Raw genomic sequence first — 18,045 nt, 5'->3', positions numbered from 1 at the left:
GACTACTGACTTTGTCAACAAAGGCTTCATTAGTGACCATTTAAAAAGTGATTTTAGAAAAGCCACAGAAGTATGTTGCAAGGAACTTCCCAGGGAATAGATGATTAGAAAGTGGGGGCAAAGTGGACCATGCAATTGAGAAGTTTGGCAGCAAAAAGAAAATGATATCTGAAATGTAGCAGGGCCAGTTAAAAGGTTAAGTTTGTGGGGGTGTTTTTTGTTTTTTGTTTTTTAAGATAAAGGAGACACATAACTGAGTTTTTAACCAGATTTTGAAAGATGCATGAGAGAGTGAAAACAGAGGGACATGAAGAGATAATAAAGTGGCATATGTCTATTGTGTCCCGCTCATGATAAGTTCTTTCTTTAATAGAAAAAAAATTACATGTATATGTATGTATGTGATTTATGAGATATATGTCATTGTTACAGTTAATTAACCTTTGCCTGGCTGTATAGTCAGTCATAACTTGGGTAAGGCAAATGACCGGGTGCTGACATAGAGAGAGACATTATTCCCCTGTTACCCCAGTGTCCACAATCTTCTCCTGCTTTTATCTCCATAGGGAGTGGGGGTAAAAGGAAGGCTCAGGAGTGGATGAGACTGCAGAAGTAGATAGCCAGTGGAGGTTAAGGGAGAAGGAGAAAGGAATGAACCACTCCCCTTCTAAGCACTAATGCACTTATGGTTGAATTACCTTGTCCAGAGCCTGCCTACTTCCTTCCTCCCCAACTGAATTTGCCCAAGTTCCAAGAATTACAGATCTCCCCTCCCTCCTCCTCCCTTCCCTCTATTTTCCTCCTCCTCCTCTTTCTTCTTCTCTCCCTTTCTCTCGCTTTCTCCCTTCTTCCTCCCTTTGTCTCTCTCTCTCTCCCTTCTCTCTTTTTCTGTCTCTGTCTTACTCTCTCCCCTCCTCTCCCCTCCCCTTTCTACCTCTTCTCCCTCTCTCTTCTCCATTTATGCTCTCCCCCTCTCCCTCCCTCTTTCTATCTCTCTGTCTCTCCTCTCCTCTCTTTCTCCCTGTCTCTATCTGTGTCTCTCTGTCTCTCTGTCTCTCTCTCTGTCTTTCTCTCTCTCTCTCTCTCTCTCTCTCTCTCTCTCTCTGTGTGTGTGTGTGTTGTGTGTGTGTGTGTGTGTGTGTGTGTGAGAGAGAGAGAGAGAGAGAGAGAGAGAGAGAGAGAGAGAGAGAGAGATTGTAGTACGAGGCTTCTAACATCACACAGTTTGGGAGACCAAAAACTTCTAGGGCAGTATAGGATTTTCTAGACAATTTCATAAGCTCTTGAATAGAATAAAAATTTTAAACAAATATGTTTTAATTCCCCCCCAAAATTAAAATTGCAATGGCACTGTGAACTACAAGGCTTTGAACACAAACTAATTACTCTTATTTTGAGTTTAATGAGCAAACATTTGCATCCTACCTAGCCTTTCGCCTTTTATTTTTTTTAAGTAAAAAGGAAATCACAGATCACAGGTGGGTAGTAGATATGTCTTGCTCAGAAAATGAGCTCTGAAAATGAGAGAAAAACAACCACAGGCAAAAAAATAATAACACCCTGTGGCAGAATTATTGGATCTCATTACCAATTGGCAGGCTGTCCTTCCCTGCATTGCTTAGCGGGAGCCCTCTGTGAAAATGTGGTGTACAGAAATAAGGCAGAGTTCCCAGGTCAGTTCAGTCCAAGAAATTACAACCACAAATTATTCAGGATTAACTAATACTTATGTTTATTATAATAATCAAAAAATATCATCACAGAATAATGATGATGGCGCCTCTATAGAACGTTTGGCTTGTCCAAAGAAACCATTAGAAATTTAAATCAGATTTACATCCTAGACAGACAAGATGTTATTGCACAGAATTCAATCAATTTGATCAGTGTCTACTCTATGCCTAGCCCTGTGCTAATGCTGAGACAAGGGGAACAAAAGAAATATAAGATGTGTCCTTGCCCTTGAGAGCACTACAACAAGAATTGGTTAGTAAATCCAGCCAAAAATGAAATAATAGGTATGTCTGTGGGCCCCAGTATGTACGAGGTGAACAGTCTTCCTAGAGTTCTAGACTGACATCAACCCTTTGGTTTCCTGGTGATATGAAAAGGATAGAAAAGCATTGAGCAGTCAAGAAATTATGTCATTAGTAATTCTCACCTGTAGAAACTTTCCATTTCAGAGAAGAGAGAGGCATTGCAGAAAAAAAGGAAATGTTTGGAGCTAGATAGCAAGATGACAGAACTTCAAAGAACCATAGAATATTGGAATTGGAAGGGATTTTAGAGATCATCTGGTCCAATGATATTCAACTAAAATAGAAACAGGGGCCACTAAACTATACATAAGGATCCCGATGGGCCACATATTGACTTAGTTTTAAAAGTAATGTTATCTGTGTTTTATTATATTTTATTATTCATTTATTATGCTATTTAATACTATTTATTGAAGATAATTTTATTTAAAATGGATTCTTTATATTAATTATATTGCTATCATTTCAAATATCAAATTTATTTAAAATATTTTCTATTATTAAAATAGTAATTCTTATTGTTTATTGAATAATACATTTATATTTATTTGTCATACACTTATTAATTACATTTTAATCTGGTACAGGGGCATGCAGCCCAATGTTTGACATCTCTGATCTAATTCAAATCCCCTCATTTTCCACATGAGGAAATGGAGGCCCAGATAGGTGAAGTTACTTGTCAAGGATCACCCAGCTAATCAATGGAAAAACCATTTATAATCATATGTCCTAACATCAAAACTATCTCAAAGTTGAAAAATCATTCTTTAATTAATAAAATGACCAAAGTTATGTCAATCACCAGCTTCAGGGAGGGAAGTTTTTAGAAACTTTTGAAATGTCCATGAATGTGTTAACCCAGGCTGAGTTCCTATTTTTGTCTTACTAGTAAAAGAATCCCAGCGAATCAAACTGTCCAAAAAGAAAAGGAAAAAGCCACTTGTGACCAAACTTTCAGATTCTTGAGGACATGGAACTTCTGTCAGAATCCCAAGTCAAGCTGGAAAATGTGGTCTTCCTCCCTGACATACCATATTTTCCTGTGAAGTGAAGATAATTTCCCAATCTCAAGGGACTATGCTCATCATAACTTAGGATCAGCATAGTACAACATAAAGACCATTCATTTGGAGTCCATAGAACTGGGTCCAAATCTCATCTCTGGCACTGACCTTGGCCAAATCACTTCACATTGTTGGGCCTCAGTTTCCTTATTTACAGATGAGGGGATTGGGCCACAACCCAAGAACTAAATAAACAAAATTATGAAAAACTTGTTCTACAAATAAAATCAGATTTAAATAAGTGGAGAAATATTCATTGTTCATGGGTAGGTAGGGTCAATATAATAAAAAAAAACAATTTTACCTAATGGCAATTTTACCTAAATTAATTTATATATTCAATGCCATTCCAATTAAATTATGAAAAAAATATTTTACTAAATTAGAAAATGATAATAACAAAATTCATTTGGAATAACAAAAAGTCAAGAATATCAAAGGAAATAATAGAAAAACCATAAAGGAAGGAGGTTTAACAGTATCAGATTTTAAACTATATTACAAGGCAGTAATTATCAAAAGTAGCCAATGTCCTTCCTAGCTCTAAATACATGATCCTACAATTAGGAAATATCCCTTTAATAACTCCAGTTCTGGAGGCAACAAGGTGGTGCAGTGGATAAAGCACCGGCCCTGGAGTCAGAAGGACCTGAGTTCAAATCCGGCCTCAGACACATAATAAATGCTTCCTAGCTGTATGACTCTGGGCAAGTCACTTAATCCCAATTGCCTCACTAAAAAAAAATTTAAAAAATTAAAAAATAGCTCCAGTTCTGCCTGGAGAGTGTGGCCAACTGAGTAGCCCAGAGACTACAAAAGCAAAAGCTTTTTGTGTGACTGATTCTCTGATTCAGAGAGACCCTTGCTTGACAGCACTGGATGGCTTGAGTCCCAATGGTTTCTGACAAAGTGGCCCAGAACTTTCTGCCTTCAGCTTATGTTGAACCTGGCCCCTCCTCTCTTTCCACCATGGCTTGTGTCTGCTGTTTTAGCCCGGCTCTATCCCCTGTTAACTTCAGCAGCTGTCTTCTCCACATCACCACCATGGCCTATATGGAGGTCCCCGAATATGCTCAGGACTGGCAGCTCTGTTGCCCAGTCTAATTCTCAATAGTAGGTACATCTGTGTCATTACAGAGCTTCTCTTTTTGTAGGTGCTAATTTCTGGAGGCAGATTCTGAAGTGACAGGCACCTCTAATCTCTAGGACCTGAAACTGCTTCACCCCATCCAAGGGTTGCTTCCAGAAATGGGAGCCTAGTTGGGGGTGATGACCTTCTAGACAATTTTAATTTGAACCCAAATTCCCTACCTCTAAATCTAGCAACTTCTCCATTACAACTCATTACTGATCTGTCCTCCGTCATATAAATGAGGGCACTAGAATGACAGAGCAGTCCCATGTTGTGAGACATGATCTTAGTATATTGATATATAGAGCAAGAGGTTAAATTGACCTAATGCAAATCATCAAACCTTATTGTGACCAACAGGGGGCAGTGAAGTAGAAAGCTGAAGGCATAGTGTTACAGATATTAGAAGCAACTTCCCATTCTTAACTAGGTTGCTGCCCAAGAACTTTTTTTTTCTTAAATTTACAGCTAACACAAGGTGAAAGGATATGCCAAAGTTTGGGGAGGGAAGAGAAGGGGGAGGTTGAGGTCACATCCCTTGGTGCTAATATAGTTCAGTTGATTGCCCACAGAAAATAAAACTGTTGAAGTCAGAGCTCCATCTCTCTGGCCAAGCAGAATTGGAAGGGTACTAAATCCTGAAGGTTGTGAAAGTTCAAGAATGCTTTCAGAAATTGTTAAAGCATATAAATTAGGTAGATAGGCAGGGGAAGACCAGATTCTGAAGAATCTTGAAAGCTAGACATACATAGTGAGTGCAGTAGATAACAGGAAGCCTTCATAGGGTTTTCATTTATAGGATTATAGGTTTAGAGCTAGAATCGCCCTTAGAGAATATATAGTCCACCCCTTTGATTTCACAAATAAAGAAATTGAAGCCCTGAGAGTGAAGTCATTTGCCCAAGGTTATAGAATCACAGACTCTCCAAGTGAAATGAGATGTCAGAGGTCAGTTAGCCTGGCTTCAGCCTGTACAATTAAATAACTAACTTCTCTGGGGCTCAGTTTCCTTATTTGTAAGATAAGGTTGTTGGACTCAATTGCTTCCAAAGCTCCTTTTAGCTCTACGTTATGATCTTAATTATTTAACATTTTCCTAGGTACCTTTATTCCCTCTAAAATCGTAGAGCACCATCCTCTCCTCTAACCTCTGCTTATTTGAGATTGACCTACAGGGGTGTTCTGGACAAGAATAGTAATTGATATTGATTTAATGTTTTGAAGTTTACATTATCTCATTTAATCATTTGATTGACAGCTTACTTATACATATTTCAATGTTAGGTTCAGTCTTGGGACAGCTAGTTGGCTCAATGGATAGCGTGGTGGGCTTGGAGTCAGGAAGACTTATCTTTCCTGAGTTCAACTCTGGCCTTAGACACTTACTATGTGACCCTAAGCAAGTCACTTAACCCTGGTTGCCTCAGTTTCCTCATCTATAAAATGAGCTAGAGAAAAAAAATGGTAAACCACTCTTTGACAAGAAAACCCCAAATGGGGTCAGGAAGAGTCAAACACAACTAAAAAACGACTGAGCAAGGTTCTGTCTTAACCAATGAAGAAGCCTCTGGCTCTATATTCTGTCCTCATATGATAAGAACAGATTAAAGAATGGACTAAAAGGAGGAGATATGGGGAACAGAAAGCTCAGCTTGGAGGCAGATTTAGTAATTCAGCCACTAGTGAACAAGGGAAATCAGCCAGAAATAAAGAGTGCAGGTACCAAGGATCTATAATCAGGATCACACAAGACCTGATAGCTATCACTTTAAAGGAGAGGAGAGCTTCACCTTAGACAATTTCAGAAAAATTAAGTATTTCCCCACTTCTAGAGTAAGGAAATGGAATTGTCCCCAAGCCCAGAGAATTATAGGGCTATCCCAAGTAATTTTTAAAAAATAACAATCTAGGTGGAAACATCTTCCATGAATGCAGATCACAGGCAACTCCTGTGTGAGGCACTAAGGTATTAAGTGAAATGCCCAGGGTCACACAGCCAGTATGTGTCTACGGCAGGACTGGAACCAAGGTCTTCCTAACTCTAAAATCAGTTTTTTCTCCACTGCCTTTCTCTCCCCAACATTCATGCTAATAGAACTGCACAGAGTGGGCAGACAAGAAAGAAAAACCAAAGTTCTAGCACTTGCACCAGGCAAACAAAACTCGTGGCTTTCTTTTCCCTGAAAAACATGTTCACTACAGTAGCTACAAGTCATAGGGCCAGACAATGCAGGGCATTCATTAGTGACCATTGTATCAAACTTGCCGACCTCACTTTCTCTAAGTAATGTGGAGGCAAAATGATTGAGCCACAATAGGAAATTTTACTGGGAAATGAAGACTAGACTTTGTTGTATTTCTAACACCCCATTCTTCTAGCTCTGCAACAAATAAAATTTTCCCAAGAAACAAGAGAGGATATTTTGGTAAGGCTTGCTAAAGGAAAGATTTTTTTCTACATTCCGTCATCTAATAATTGAATTCCATACAAAAATAGAAATAGACAAAATACTTAACCATGCTTTTTAAAATGATTTTATGTTACCACTCTTTAAGCAGCAATTTCCTCATCCATAAAATAAGGATAATAATAATAAGCACTTACCTTAGAGGGTTGTGAGAACCAAATGAGAAGATATATTTAAAGGACTTTGCAAATCTTAAATCAATACATACATGGTGGTTCTTACATAATTATTATACAATATATAATTATACTATGCACTATATATAATCATGTGATAATGATGAGTGTTCCCTTCTTCTACCTTAGACCGTTTCAGAAAAAAGATTAAGAGACCATAAGCAGAATTACAAGGTGGCAAAATCCTTTCACTCTTATAAAACCTCTAAAATGATGGTCCCTGACATGTCACACACATACATTTAAAAAAGCCATATTGTTTTTTATTTTAATATAATAATCATTCAGGGTATACCTCCAACCCATTCTCTGACCACTTGTAACAAAGAAAAAAAAATTCAGTAAAACCAACCGAGACAGTGACCACATCTGACAGTGTACTTAACATTCCACACCCACAGTCCCCCACCTCTCTACCAAAAGGAGATGCTTTTCATCATTTGCACTCCTCAGTGTTGCTCAGTATGCTCACAGTTGTTGTTGTGTGGGTTTTTTTAATCTTCTCAGGGTTTTTTCCTCCTTCACTCTGTATCAGTTCATTCAAGTCTTCCTACTTGTAATGATATATATTGAAACACATCAATAAAAAATGTTCTTTAATCCTAGACAGCTTGGCTTCTTGGCTATTCAAAAATTTTTGGATTAAAAAAATGGTTAACTTTTAATGGCTGAATTCAAGCATGAAAGTTTCGCAGTTACATATACAAACTTCTTAAAAAGGAAAAGACAAAAGAATGAAAGAATGTAATCAGAAATCAGGAATTAAGGAGGAAAAGGTCTTTGTGAAGCCAATAAATATCTTGAAGATAATATAATAAAGTAACAACCATATAATTTTCCCAAGCTCTGTCACATCTAGGTCTTATAAAATCTTCCGATGGTATTAGTGACATTCTTGGGTCAGTGTGCTTGGATTCTATGGCAACAGTTTTCATCTTTTGTCCCCGGTAGATAATATGCCTAAATTTATATTTAAAATGTAGATAAAAGAATGCTATCTCATGCAGAGTTACCCTTCCTCCTTACACATACAGACATAAGGGCCTTTGCCAAGCAAGTAAGCCACTGGGTTTGTTGAACTTGGTGATCTCTAAGGTCCTTCCCAGCTCTAACATCTCATGAGTCCATTACTGATTATCCGACTATACTGTATACAGGGCAGCTAAGTGGAACAGTGGATAGAAATTAGGCCTAGAGTCAGGAAGACCTAAATTCAAATCCTGCTTCAGGCACTAGATTACTAGGGATCATACTAAAATTGTATCTAGCATTTCTATATTATTTTAGTATGACTCCTTTATAACACTGGTGCCAGGAGACAATAGTAACCCCTTACTAAGTTGTAAGGGTTTCAAGGCAAACACAAATTGAGTAGACTCTGGGCTCATTGTCCAAAGACTAGCTTAGCTAAGGTCCCATAGAATAATACTATGTTGGATAAAAGGTGATAGATTTTTTCCACTACAACAACCACCTACTAAGTTATATAGAGGTTACATTTATGCTACCTAAGAGATTACAATCATCTGAAGGACCAAAATAAATATGATTTAGGGATTAATTGTAATTGTATTCTAATACAATATAAATTATTTGAATGCAATTTGCCAGATTTCCCCAAAGTAACAGTCTTCCTGGCAGTATTCATAGGCTAATTGGTCAATTTTAGAACTTGCAGGGGACTTAGATATCATTAAGTCAAACCTCCTAATTTTATACATGAGGAAACTGAGGCTCAAAAAGGTTAAGTGACTTGCCCAGGGTTACCTGGCCAGCCAATGTTTAAACTGTGATTTAAAAGTATAATATCCAGGCTCTTTTCTGGTCATAGCTTTCAAGTAAACTAATGATTCTTAAATTATCTCTCCAGATCTGTTTGCTAGGTCGATTTTTTAAAATATTAGACACCTTACATTTTCTTGTTTTTTAGTCTTTTTCATTTGTTTTAATATTTCTTGTCTTACAGAGTCATTAACTTTTATTTGGTCTATTCCAATTTTGTTGTTTGGGTAAGGTTTTATACCCCTTGCACTGAACTGTTCATTCTCTTTCCAAGTCTTTCTTTCCTCTAGCATTCTCACTTCATTTACAAAATCATTTTTTAAACTCTTTTAAAAGTTCTTGCTCAACTTCTTTCAGGAATTCTAATTAAACTTGTGTCAAACCTGTATTTTTCTTTGAGGCTTGTAGATAGTTTGAAGTCATTCTCTTCTGGGGATATTGTGCCTTGGGTATCACTATCATCTTAATCCCTCTTTATGGTGAGAGCCTTATTTCACTCATTCTTCTAGCCTTACTTCCTGAATTAAGCACTTTTGGAATGTCTGGACCTTGCTTGGACTTGTTTTGTATTTTCTTGGTCCTGTCTACTTGTCTAACTGTTCATGGATCTTTGTCAAGGAAAAGTGAGTGTCCCCCAGGGCTCTGTGTGCTTCTCTTCCTCTTTTATACTGGGTCACTTGGTGATCTCATCAGCCCCCATGGTTTTATCATCTCTATGCTGATGATTCTTGGGTCTACCCATCCAATCCTAACTGTTCTCCTAACTTCCCGACTCATATCTCCATTTGCCTAGACACCTGAAACTAGATGTCACATAGACATCTTAAATTCATTGTGTACAAAACTGGACTCATAATCTTTCCCAATAACATCGTCTGCACTTTCAAACTTCCCTGTTACTGTCAAGGACACCACCATCCTCTTAGTTACCCTGACTCACAATTTGTTTGTCATCTTCAACACATCATTCTTCTTCACCCCCTACATCCAATCTGTTGCCAAGTCCTATCAATTTTGCTTCCTGATAGTTCTCTCACATATCCCCTTCTCTTTTCCAAAACTGCCACCACCCTGGTGTGGGCCCTCGTCACCTTAGACCTAAGGCATTGCAACAGACTACTGATTGGTTTCCCATCTCAAGTCTTTCTCCACTCCAGTCCCTCCTCCACTCAGCTGTCAAATTGATCTTCCTAAAGCACAAAGAAAGTCAGAGAAAAAAAGACTAAAAACTTATTTCTTGAGATAACTGAGTTTATCCTTATCTGGCAAAGAAGCATGTAGAAAACTTGTAAAAAAAAAAAAAAGAGGCTGGTAACCTAAGAGGAGTGGCGGAGCTGTGTTTCCAGAATTTAGAAGTCATTAGTTGTAATGATGGCTAAAAGGAGAGCTGGGCTATGATCTTTCTCACAGCTGACATATTTATTGTAAATAATAGGTTTTTGTTTTATTATTGGTTACTTTATTAATAAATAGTATACTATAGTCAGTAACCTGGATGCTTATTTAAGCCTAGTAGATTAGGGGTTTTGATCTATAGATAGATGACTATAGATATGTATTTGTATAAATATCTACATATATATATAGAGAGAGAGAGACAGGCAGACAGGGACAAAGACAGAGAGAGAGAGAGACAGAGAGAGAGAGACAGGGACAGAGACAGAGGAGCAAAAACTTAGGAGGAAAAAAAATTCTCTAATTAATTAAATAATATTTAACAGACTGGGCTGGGGGCTGAAAGATGATTGATTGATTGATTAATGAGAGATGTAATTTTAATAATTAATAAGAAAATATGAAAACATACCCTTTGATTGTCTTAGAACCAAGAAAGATAAAAATGAATAAGTAAAATGAGTTAGTCCCCATGATTTTGAGGACCACTTTTGACAGGGCCCAAGAAAGCAGGGAGGCCAGGATTTGCTGGTTCCTATCGATGCTCCCTTCTAAGCTTTTTTTTTTCAATAGATTTTTTTTATGAATCCATTTATTTTTAAATGGCCTACATTTTCCTTTCTATTCCTCCCTCCAGAGAGCCATCCTTAAAACAAGTAACTTTTTAAAAAAGCGAGAAGGAAAAAAATCAGCAAAACCAATGAACACACAAAAAAATTTATGTGCAGTGTTCCGTGAACTAGGATTTCTGCAGAGAAGTGGGCAAAGGTCTCACTCATATCTCTTCTCTGGGGCCAATCTTAGTCTTTAGAATTTTGCAACATTTGATTTCAAATGTTTTATGGCTGTTATTCTTTCTGTGAATATTGTGGGAGTTATTGTGTTGATTGTTTTACTGACTACTTACTTCACCCTGCCTCAGTTCATATAAATTTTTCCATGCTTCTCTGTCTTTATTGCTTGTCATTTCCTGCAGAATGGTGATATTCCACCAAAAAATATAGCTAACATTTGTATTGTGGAACTATGCTAAGCCCTTTACAATTATTATCTCATTTGATCCTCACAACAACCCTGGGCAAGTCCCTTACCCCTGTTTGCCTCAGTTTCCTTATCTATAAAATGAACTGGAGAAAGAAATGGCAAACTGCTCCAGTATCTTTGCCAAGAAAACCCCAGATGGAGGTCACAACGAGTCAAACATGACAAAGAACGATTTAACAACAAGAAGCTTCCTGATCCAGGCCCTGCACTCTATCCACTGTGCCACCTAGCTACTTAGCTTGTTTAGAGTACAGTATAGTATCGCAAGCCCTATTGTATTTAACCTTGTAGTTACTGCGTTACCCTTGCCTAACTCTTCCTTTTTCCTGTTGCCAAAAATCTAACCCACTATGAGATCATTTCTCATCCCTTCCTCTTTCCTCCCAGATTGCCTAAATGTCACATCTATTTGACTTTTCCAACTTATTTTTTATTCTAGCCTGTCTTATTTTCTAAGGCTTCCTCATGAGATACTTAAGCTTCTTTTTCAGTTTAAAAAAAAACATCAAAAGTTTCCTCAAAGGAGATCTATCTATCTTGGTTGCAAATTCAATGTCATTTATTACCTGCATGTGACAGTGTAGTTCCTGTTGAAATGGATTGTGATTTTTTTTTGTCTACTTCTGTCATGTAGGTTAAATCAAAATGTTCTGGGGAAACTGAGCCAATTAGAATAATAGAAATCAAAATCTTTCATGTAAAAGCTTTGCTAGCCTTGATATTCTATTATCTCTCTAATATTTGGCACTGCTACAGATCATTATAATTTGTTAGAGGAGGAAGTTTCCCCAAACAAAGGTTTGGTTTTTCTTTAGGGTGAGCAGGAACTTTTTGGTGATCCTTTGCACTATATGGCTAATGTATCATTTATTCTTAGGACTGCCTGGGGCCATGGGACATCAAGGGGAGAAAGGAGAAAAGGGAGACCCTGGTGAATTAGGCTTGCCTGGAAATGATGGTCCTCCAGGAGAGAAAGGTGAAAGAGGAGAGAAAGGAGACAAAGGGGACCCATCCAATGATGTGCTTCCTACAGGTAAGGGTACAACCACTTTGGCTCGTGCAATTATGATTATTTCTATGCAGATAAGAGGCAGCCGTGGCATAATAAATAAAGAGCCGGCTCCACACTGTGCAGAGAAGGTAAGGTCTGCAAGCTTGCTGCAGTGATCACTAGTCAACCGTTCGATGACCAGCACTTGGCCTGATGACCTGTAGCTATTGTAGACAGTGGGGGTTTTTTTAGAGAAAAGAATGCATGAGTTTTTGTTTTGTTTTGTTTTCCTAACTGGATGCCAAGACCATCCACCACATGTCAGGCCATTGCCAGCTACCCAGACTTTTGTCTAACCCCTGGACTTTGATGTCTCTGAAAGAGAGACTTTGTTCAGCTCTGTCTCACTTAAATTCAATTCACAAGCAAGACATTATCCATGATGTTACTGGCCTTCTTCGAAATGAAGGATTAATGACAAATTTTTTTTTTGTTCAGTCTATGTGTTAGTATTTTGGCTTCTCTATGCCCATTCAGTACAGAAAGTTTTACTGGCATGAGAGTTTGGGGAGCAAAACAGCACGGTATAGAGAGTTGAGAAAACTTTGGTTTTAAGGCTGATACATACTGGCCGTGTGACCCTGGAACCTCTCAGAGTTCTAGGAAACCCTCTTAGAATATAAATGGTGGGGAAGGTTCCAGCCTGTATTGATAGAGGGAACTTCCTCTTCCCGCAGTTCCCTGTACCAATAAAATCACAGGTCCAGTTCCTATCGCCTATATTTGAAAGCTAGAGCTTTATAATTATAATAAATATCCTCCTAACCAACCTGTGAAGTAGGTAGTAGAAGTGCATTATTGCCATTTTACAGATGAAGAAACTGAGACCCAGAGAAATAAAGTGAATTGTCCAAGGTCACACAACTATTAAGGGATAAGGTCAGAATTTGAATCCAGGTCTCCTAAATCCAAGTCTGGTGCTATTTTTTTTTCTTTACAATACCACAATAACTACAAATGCAGGCAGAGCAGGAATATCTGCCCTAAACATAAGATTATGTGATTTCATTAACAAGTCAAGTCAACAAGCATTTTTTAAGGGCCTGCTATGTGCCAGGCACTAGGCTAAGTACAGGGTATACAAAGAAAGGTTAAAAACAGACTTTGCTCTCAAGGAGCTCATAATCTAACAGAGAATTCAATATGTAAACAGCTATGGACAAACAGGATAGAGACAGGTTAAATTGGAGGAAATCTTGGAGGGAAGGAAGGTGGGATTTTATTTGAGATTTGAAAGAAGCCAAAAGGGCTTCCTGGACTAAGGAAGACTCATCTTCTGGCCTCAGACACTTACTAGCTGTGTGACCCTGGGCAAGTCCCTTCACCCTGTTTGCCTCAGTTTCCTCATCTGTAAAATGAGCTGGAGAAGGAAATGCAAACTACTCCAATATCTTTGCCAAGAAAACCCCAAATGGGATCATGAAAAGTTGGACATGACTGAAACAACTGAACAAAAGAAAAGTTCGATTAGGTATTATCCCCGTTTTGCAGATGAGAAAAAAACCGGTTATCTGAATTTCCTGCCTAGTTCAGAAGAACAGATTAGAAGAGATGGGATACTAGACACAGCTAGAGGAAGAGAAAAAATGATAGTTGATAGTGAAGAAGGAAACATTTCTTTTTTTTTTTTGACTTGCATCATAGAAGAGAGTTTAGAGTTGTTTTTATAGATCCAATCTAAGGAAAAATGGGGAATTAGGAGAAATGTGTCATTATCTAATTTCTCATGCTTTCTTTATTCCCTTACTCCCATCATGGCCTCTTTCTCTACTCCATCTTCCACAAGAAGGAAACATTTTTATAAAAAAGCATAGCAGCCTAGGCCATCTTGTATAGGAGTGTAAAGCCCCACAATGTCTCAAGTAACTCGAATTATGGCACGGCACAATACTTGATGCTAATAATGGTAGCCTTGAGTCATCATGGGAAGGTTACATTATGTGCAATATACTCTATTTTGGAAGGCAGGGAAGTATGTAACCCATTTTAGAAAGATTGCTATCTAAAATACCTTAAAAAGTAAGGTTTATGGGGCAGCTAGGTGGCACAGTGGCAGCACCAGCCCTAAAGTCAGGAGGACCTGAGTTCAAATGCGGCCTCACATTTGACACCTACTAGCTGTGTGACCCTGGGCAAATCACTTAACCCCAATTGCCCCCCCGAAAAAAAGTAAGGTTTAGGAGGATAAAGTATCCCTTTGAAAAGGATGAAGCAATACACAAATATGGAATTTTGGAGAGGCGGTGTGGTACAGTGGTAGAGGAGTGGGTTTGAAGTTAGAGGACCTGTATTCAAATCCCAACTTACAACTTACTACCTGGGTGGTCTTAGGAAAATCACTTAACCTTTGGTGGCTTCTGTTTCCTTGTATATAAAAAAAGGTATTGGACAAGTTGGACTTCATATTCTTTTATAGCTCTATATATGATCTTATGAGTCCTGGCTTTGCCATTTGCTAGCCACGTGACCTTGGGCAGGAGGCAGGGAAGGAAGGAAAGAAGGAAATAAGCATTTATGTAACAGCTATTATGTACCAGACACTGTGCTAAGCACTTTACAAATATGATCTATGTGATCTTCACAACAACCCTGGGAGGTGGATGCCATTATTATACCCATTTTACAGATGAGAAAACTGAGGGATGGAAGAATTAAGTCCAAGTTTACCCAGCTAGTCAGTGAAAGAGCCAAGATACAAATCCAGTCCTTCTGACCTCTTTTCCACTGTACACCATTGCTCCTTAAAAAGAGATTTCAAAAAATTGATCCTTTACTTAAGTCCTACATCAGTGTTTCTCATCATGATGAAGATATGGCCCAGAGTTTTTAAAGGTATAGGGAAAGTAGCTGGTGGAAGAGGCAGAATCTCCAGAGAAGATGGGACATGGAAGTAGGAAGACCTGGGTTCTGATCCCACCTCAGACACTTAGTAACAGTGTAACCCTGAGCAAGTCATTTAAACTTTCTGGGGCTCAGTTTCCTCACCTATAAAGTGAAGGAGGGGGAGGCGGAGCCAAGATGGCAGAGTGAAAGCAGTGACTTGCTTGAGCTCTCCTCCAAACCCCTGCAAATATTCATAAAAAATAGCTCTAAACAAACTCTGAAGCAGCAGAACCCACAAAAAGACAGAGTGAAACAAATTTCCAGCCCAAGACAACATGGATGAGTGATCAGAAAGGTGTATCGTGCTGGGCTGGGAGAGCAGCACGCAGGCCGCCGCAAACCTGGAGCAGGCCTCAGAGGACTGAATCGCGGGCAGCTGTGCAGGTTTCCAGACTCCTCAATCCACCAATGCCAAAGACAACTTAGAAGGTCAGTGGGAAAAGTCTGTTTCTGTCAGTGCTGAGAAAGGAAGGCGGGGTTTCAGCTCCGTTCCCCAAGAGCGTAGGGCTGGGGGGGTGCAGCTGCTTCCTGAGCTTCCGGTCCACAGACTGAAGGGGAATCCAGTGGCTGATCAGAGAGGGATTGCAGGGATCTGTTCGCCAGTGCTGAGGCAGGAATCTCTTGCTTTGCCCATGTGTGGATCTGGGTCACAGTTCTGGGTGGAAGTGCTGGGGTGAGGAGGAGCGCTGGCATGGTGGAGCTTGTAGTGATTGTGGAGAGGAGCCCCTCCTAACAGTTACAGGACAGAAAGGAGTACTTGTAGTCACAGGCCAGGAAAGGAGTAAACACCTCGCCCCTTATCATACCACCTTAGAAGAACTGAAAATTTACAGGGCCCTACAAGTATCTCTGAAAACAGCTGTACAAACCCCTGAAGCTTGGGACAGTACATTCTCCACATTGGAAGCAAATTCCTACCTTAACAAAGAGTTTAAAACTCAAGTAATTGGCCGGGATCATAAGCAAGCAGTGCAAAAAGAGTCAGACTATATTATCTTACTTTGGTGAAAAAGAAGATCAAAATATACAACCAGAAGAAAACAAAGTCAAAGCTCCTACATCCAAAGCCTTCAAGAAAAATATGAATCAGTCCCAGGCCTTGGAAGAGCTCAAAAGGGATTTTGAGAAGCGAGTAAGGGAAGTAGAGGAAAAACTGGGAAGAGAAATGAAGTGATGCAAGAAAATCATGAAAAACAAGTCAACAGCTTGCTAAAGGAGACTCAAAAAAATACTGAAGTAACACCTTAAAAAATAGCCTAACCCAAATGGCAAAAGAGGTCCAAAAAGCCAATGAGGAGAAAAATGCCCTAAAAGAAAATTGGCCAAATGGAAAAGGAAGTCCAAAAGATTACTGAAGAAAATACTTCCTTAAAAATTAGAATAAGCAATTGGAAGATAGTGACTTTATGAGAAATCAAACACTGTAGAACAAATCCAAAAGAATGAAAAATTAGAAAACAAGGTGAAATATCTCATTGGAAAAACAACTGACCTGGAAAATAGATTGAAGAGAGAGAATTTAAAAATTATTGGACTATCTGAAAGCCATGATCAAAAAAGAGCCTAGACATCATCTTTCAAGAAATTATCAAGGAAAACTGCCCTGATATTTAGAACCAGAGGGCAAAATAGAAATTGAAAGAATCCACAGATCTCCTCCTGAAAGAGATCCCCAAAGGAAAACTCCTAGGAATATTATAGCCAAATTCCAGAGTTCCCAGGTCAAGGAGAAAATATTACAAGCTGCCAGAAGGAAACAGTTCAAGTACTGTGGAAACACAATCAGGATAACACAAGATTTAGCAGCTTCTACATTAAAGGACCGCAGGGCATGGAATATAATATTCCGGAGGGCAAAGGAGATAGGATTACAACCAAGAATCACCTACCCAGCAAAACTGAGTATAATCCTTCAGGGGAAAAAATGGTCATTCAGTGAAATAGAGGACTTTCAAGCATTCTTGATGAAAAGACCAGAGCTGAATAGAAAATTTGACTTTCAAATACAGGACTCAGTGGAACATGAAGAGGTAAACAGGAAAGAGAAATCATAAGAGACTTATTAAGATTGAACTGTTTACATTCCTGCATGGAAAGATGATATTTATAACTCATGAGACCTTTGTCAGTATTAGGGTAGTTGGAGGAAAAAAATTATATGTATGTATATGTAGATAGATAGATAGAGGGCACAGGGTGAGTTGAAGATTAAGGGGTCATATCTGGAGAATAAAATTAAGGGATGAGAGAGGATTATACTCAGAGAAGAAGAAAGGGAGAGGTAGAATGGGGTAAATTATCTCACAAAAAAAAAGAAAAGAAAAGTCTCTTACAGTGGAGGGGAAACGGGGAAAGGTGAGAGGGAATGAGTGAATCTTATTCTCATAGGATTTGGCTTAAGGAGGGAATAACATACACATTCAATTGGGTATGGAAATCTGTCTTACCCTACAGGAAAATAGGGGGAAAGGGGACAAGAGAGCAGGGGGATGATAGAGAGGAGGGCAGATTGGGAAAGGGGTAATCAGAAGTAAATACTTCTGAGGAGGGACAGGGTCAAAAGAAAGAATAGAATAAATGGGAGGGCAGGATAGGATTAAGGGAAATAGAGTTAGTTTTTCACAACATGTCTACTATGGACGTGTTTTGCATAACTGCACATGTACAACCTATATTGAGTTGCTTGCCTTTTCAATGAGGGTGGGTGGGGAGGGAGGAAGAGAAAATTTGAAACCTAAAGTTTTAAAAACATGTGTGTTTAAAAAAAATGTTTTCACATGCTACTGGGAAATAAGAAATACAGGAAATGGGGTACAGAAGTCTATCCTGCCCTACAGGAAAATAGAAGGGGAAGGGGATAAGAGAAGGGGAGAGAGATAGAAGAGAGGACAGACTAGGGGAAGGGATATTCAGAATGCATGCCATCTTGGGGTGGGGCGAGGGGGGAGATGGGGTGAAAATTCGGAACTCAAAAACTTGTGGAAGTGAATGTTGAAAACTAAAAATAA

The 18,045-nt window shown here is 38.8% G+C and overlaps 1 protein-coding gene and 1 long non-coding RNA gene across 2 annotated transcripts in view; one reads left to right on the top strand and one right to left on the bottom strand.

Annotated features, from left to right (window-relative positions):
- The window catches only part of GLDN (gliomedin), an 86,208-nt gene that overhangs the window by 45,437 nt on the left and 22,726 nt on the right, over positions 1-18,045 (top strand). The window contains exon 5 of the mRNA XM_020986002.2: positions 11,981-12,136. Coding sequence (XP_020841661.1) covers positions 11,981-12,136 — 156 coding nt within the window. The remainder of the gene's footprint in view (positions 1-11,980; positions 12,137-18,045) is intronic.
- LOC110204498 (uncharacterized) overlaps positions 1-18,045 on the bottom strand; it is a 37,992-nt gene that overhangs the window by 8,179 nt on the left and 11,768 nt on the right. The gene's annotated exons all lie outside the window — the stretch shown is intronic.

Source organism: Phascolarctos cinereus, unplaced genomic scaffold, assembly GCF_003287225.1.
Source record: "Phascolarctos cinereus isolate Bilbo 61053 unplaced genomic scaffold, phaCin_HiC Scaffold_3;HRSCAF=262, whole genome shotgun sequence".
NCBI classification, from domain to species: Eukaryota; Metazoa; Chordata; class Mammalia; order Diprotodontia; family Phascolarctidae; genus Phascolarctos; species Phascolarctos cinereus.
The sequence above is the reverse complement of the archived record's forward strand: the minus strand, read 5'-3'. Positions and strand labels throughout refer to the sequence as shown.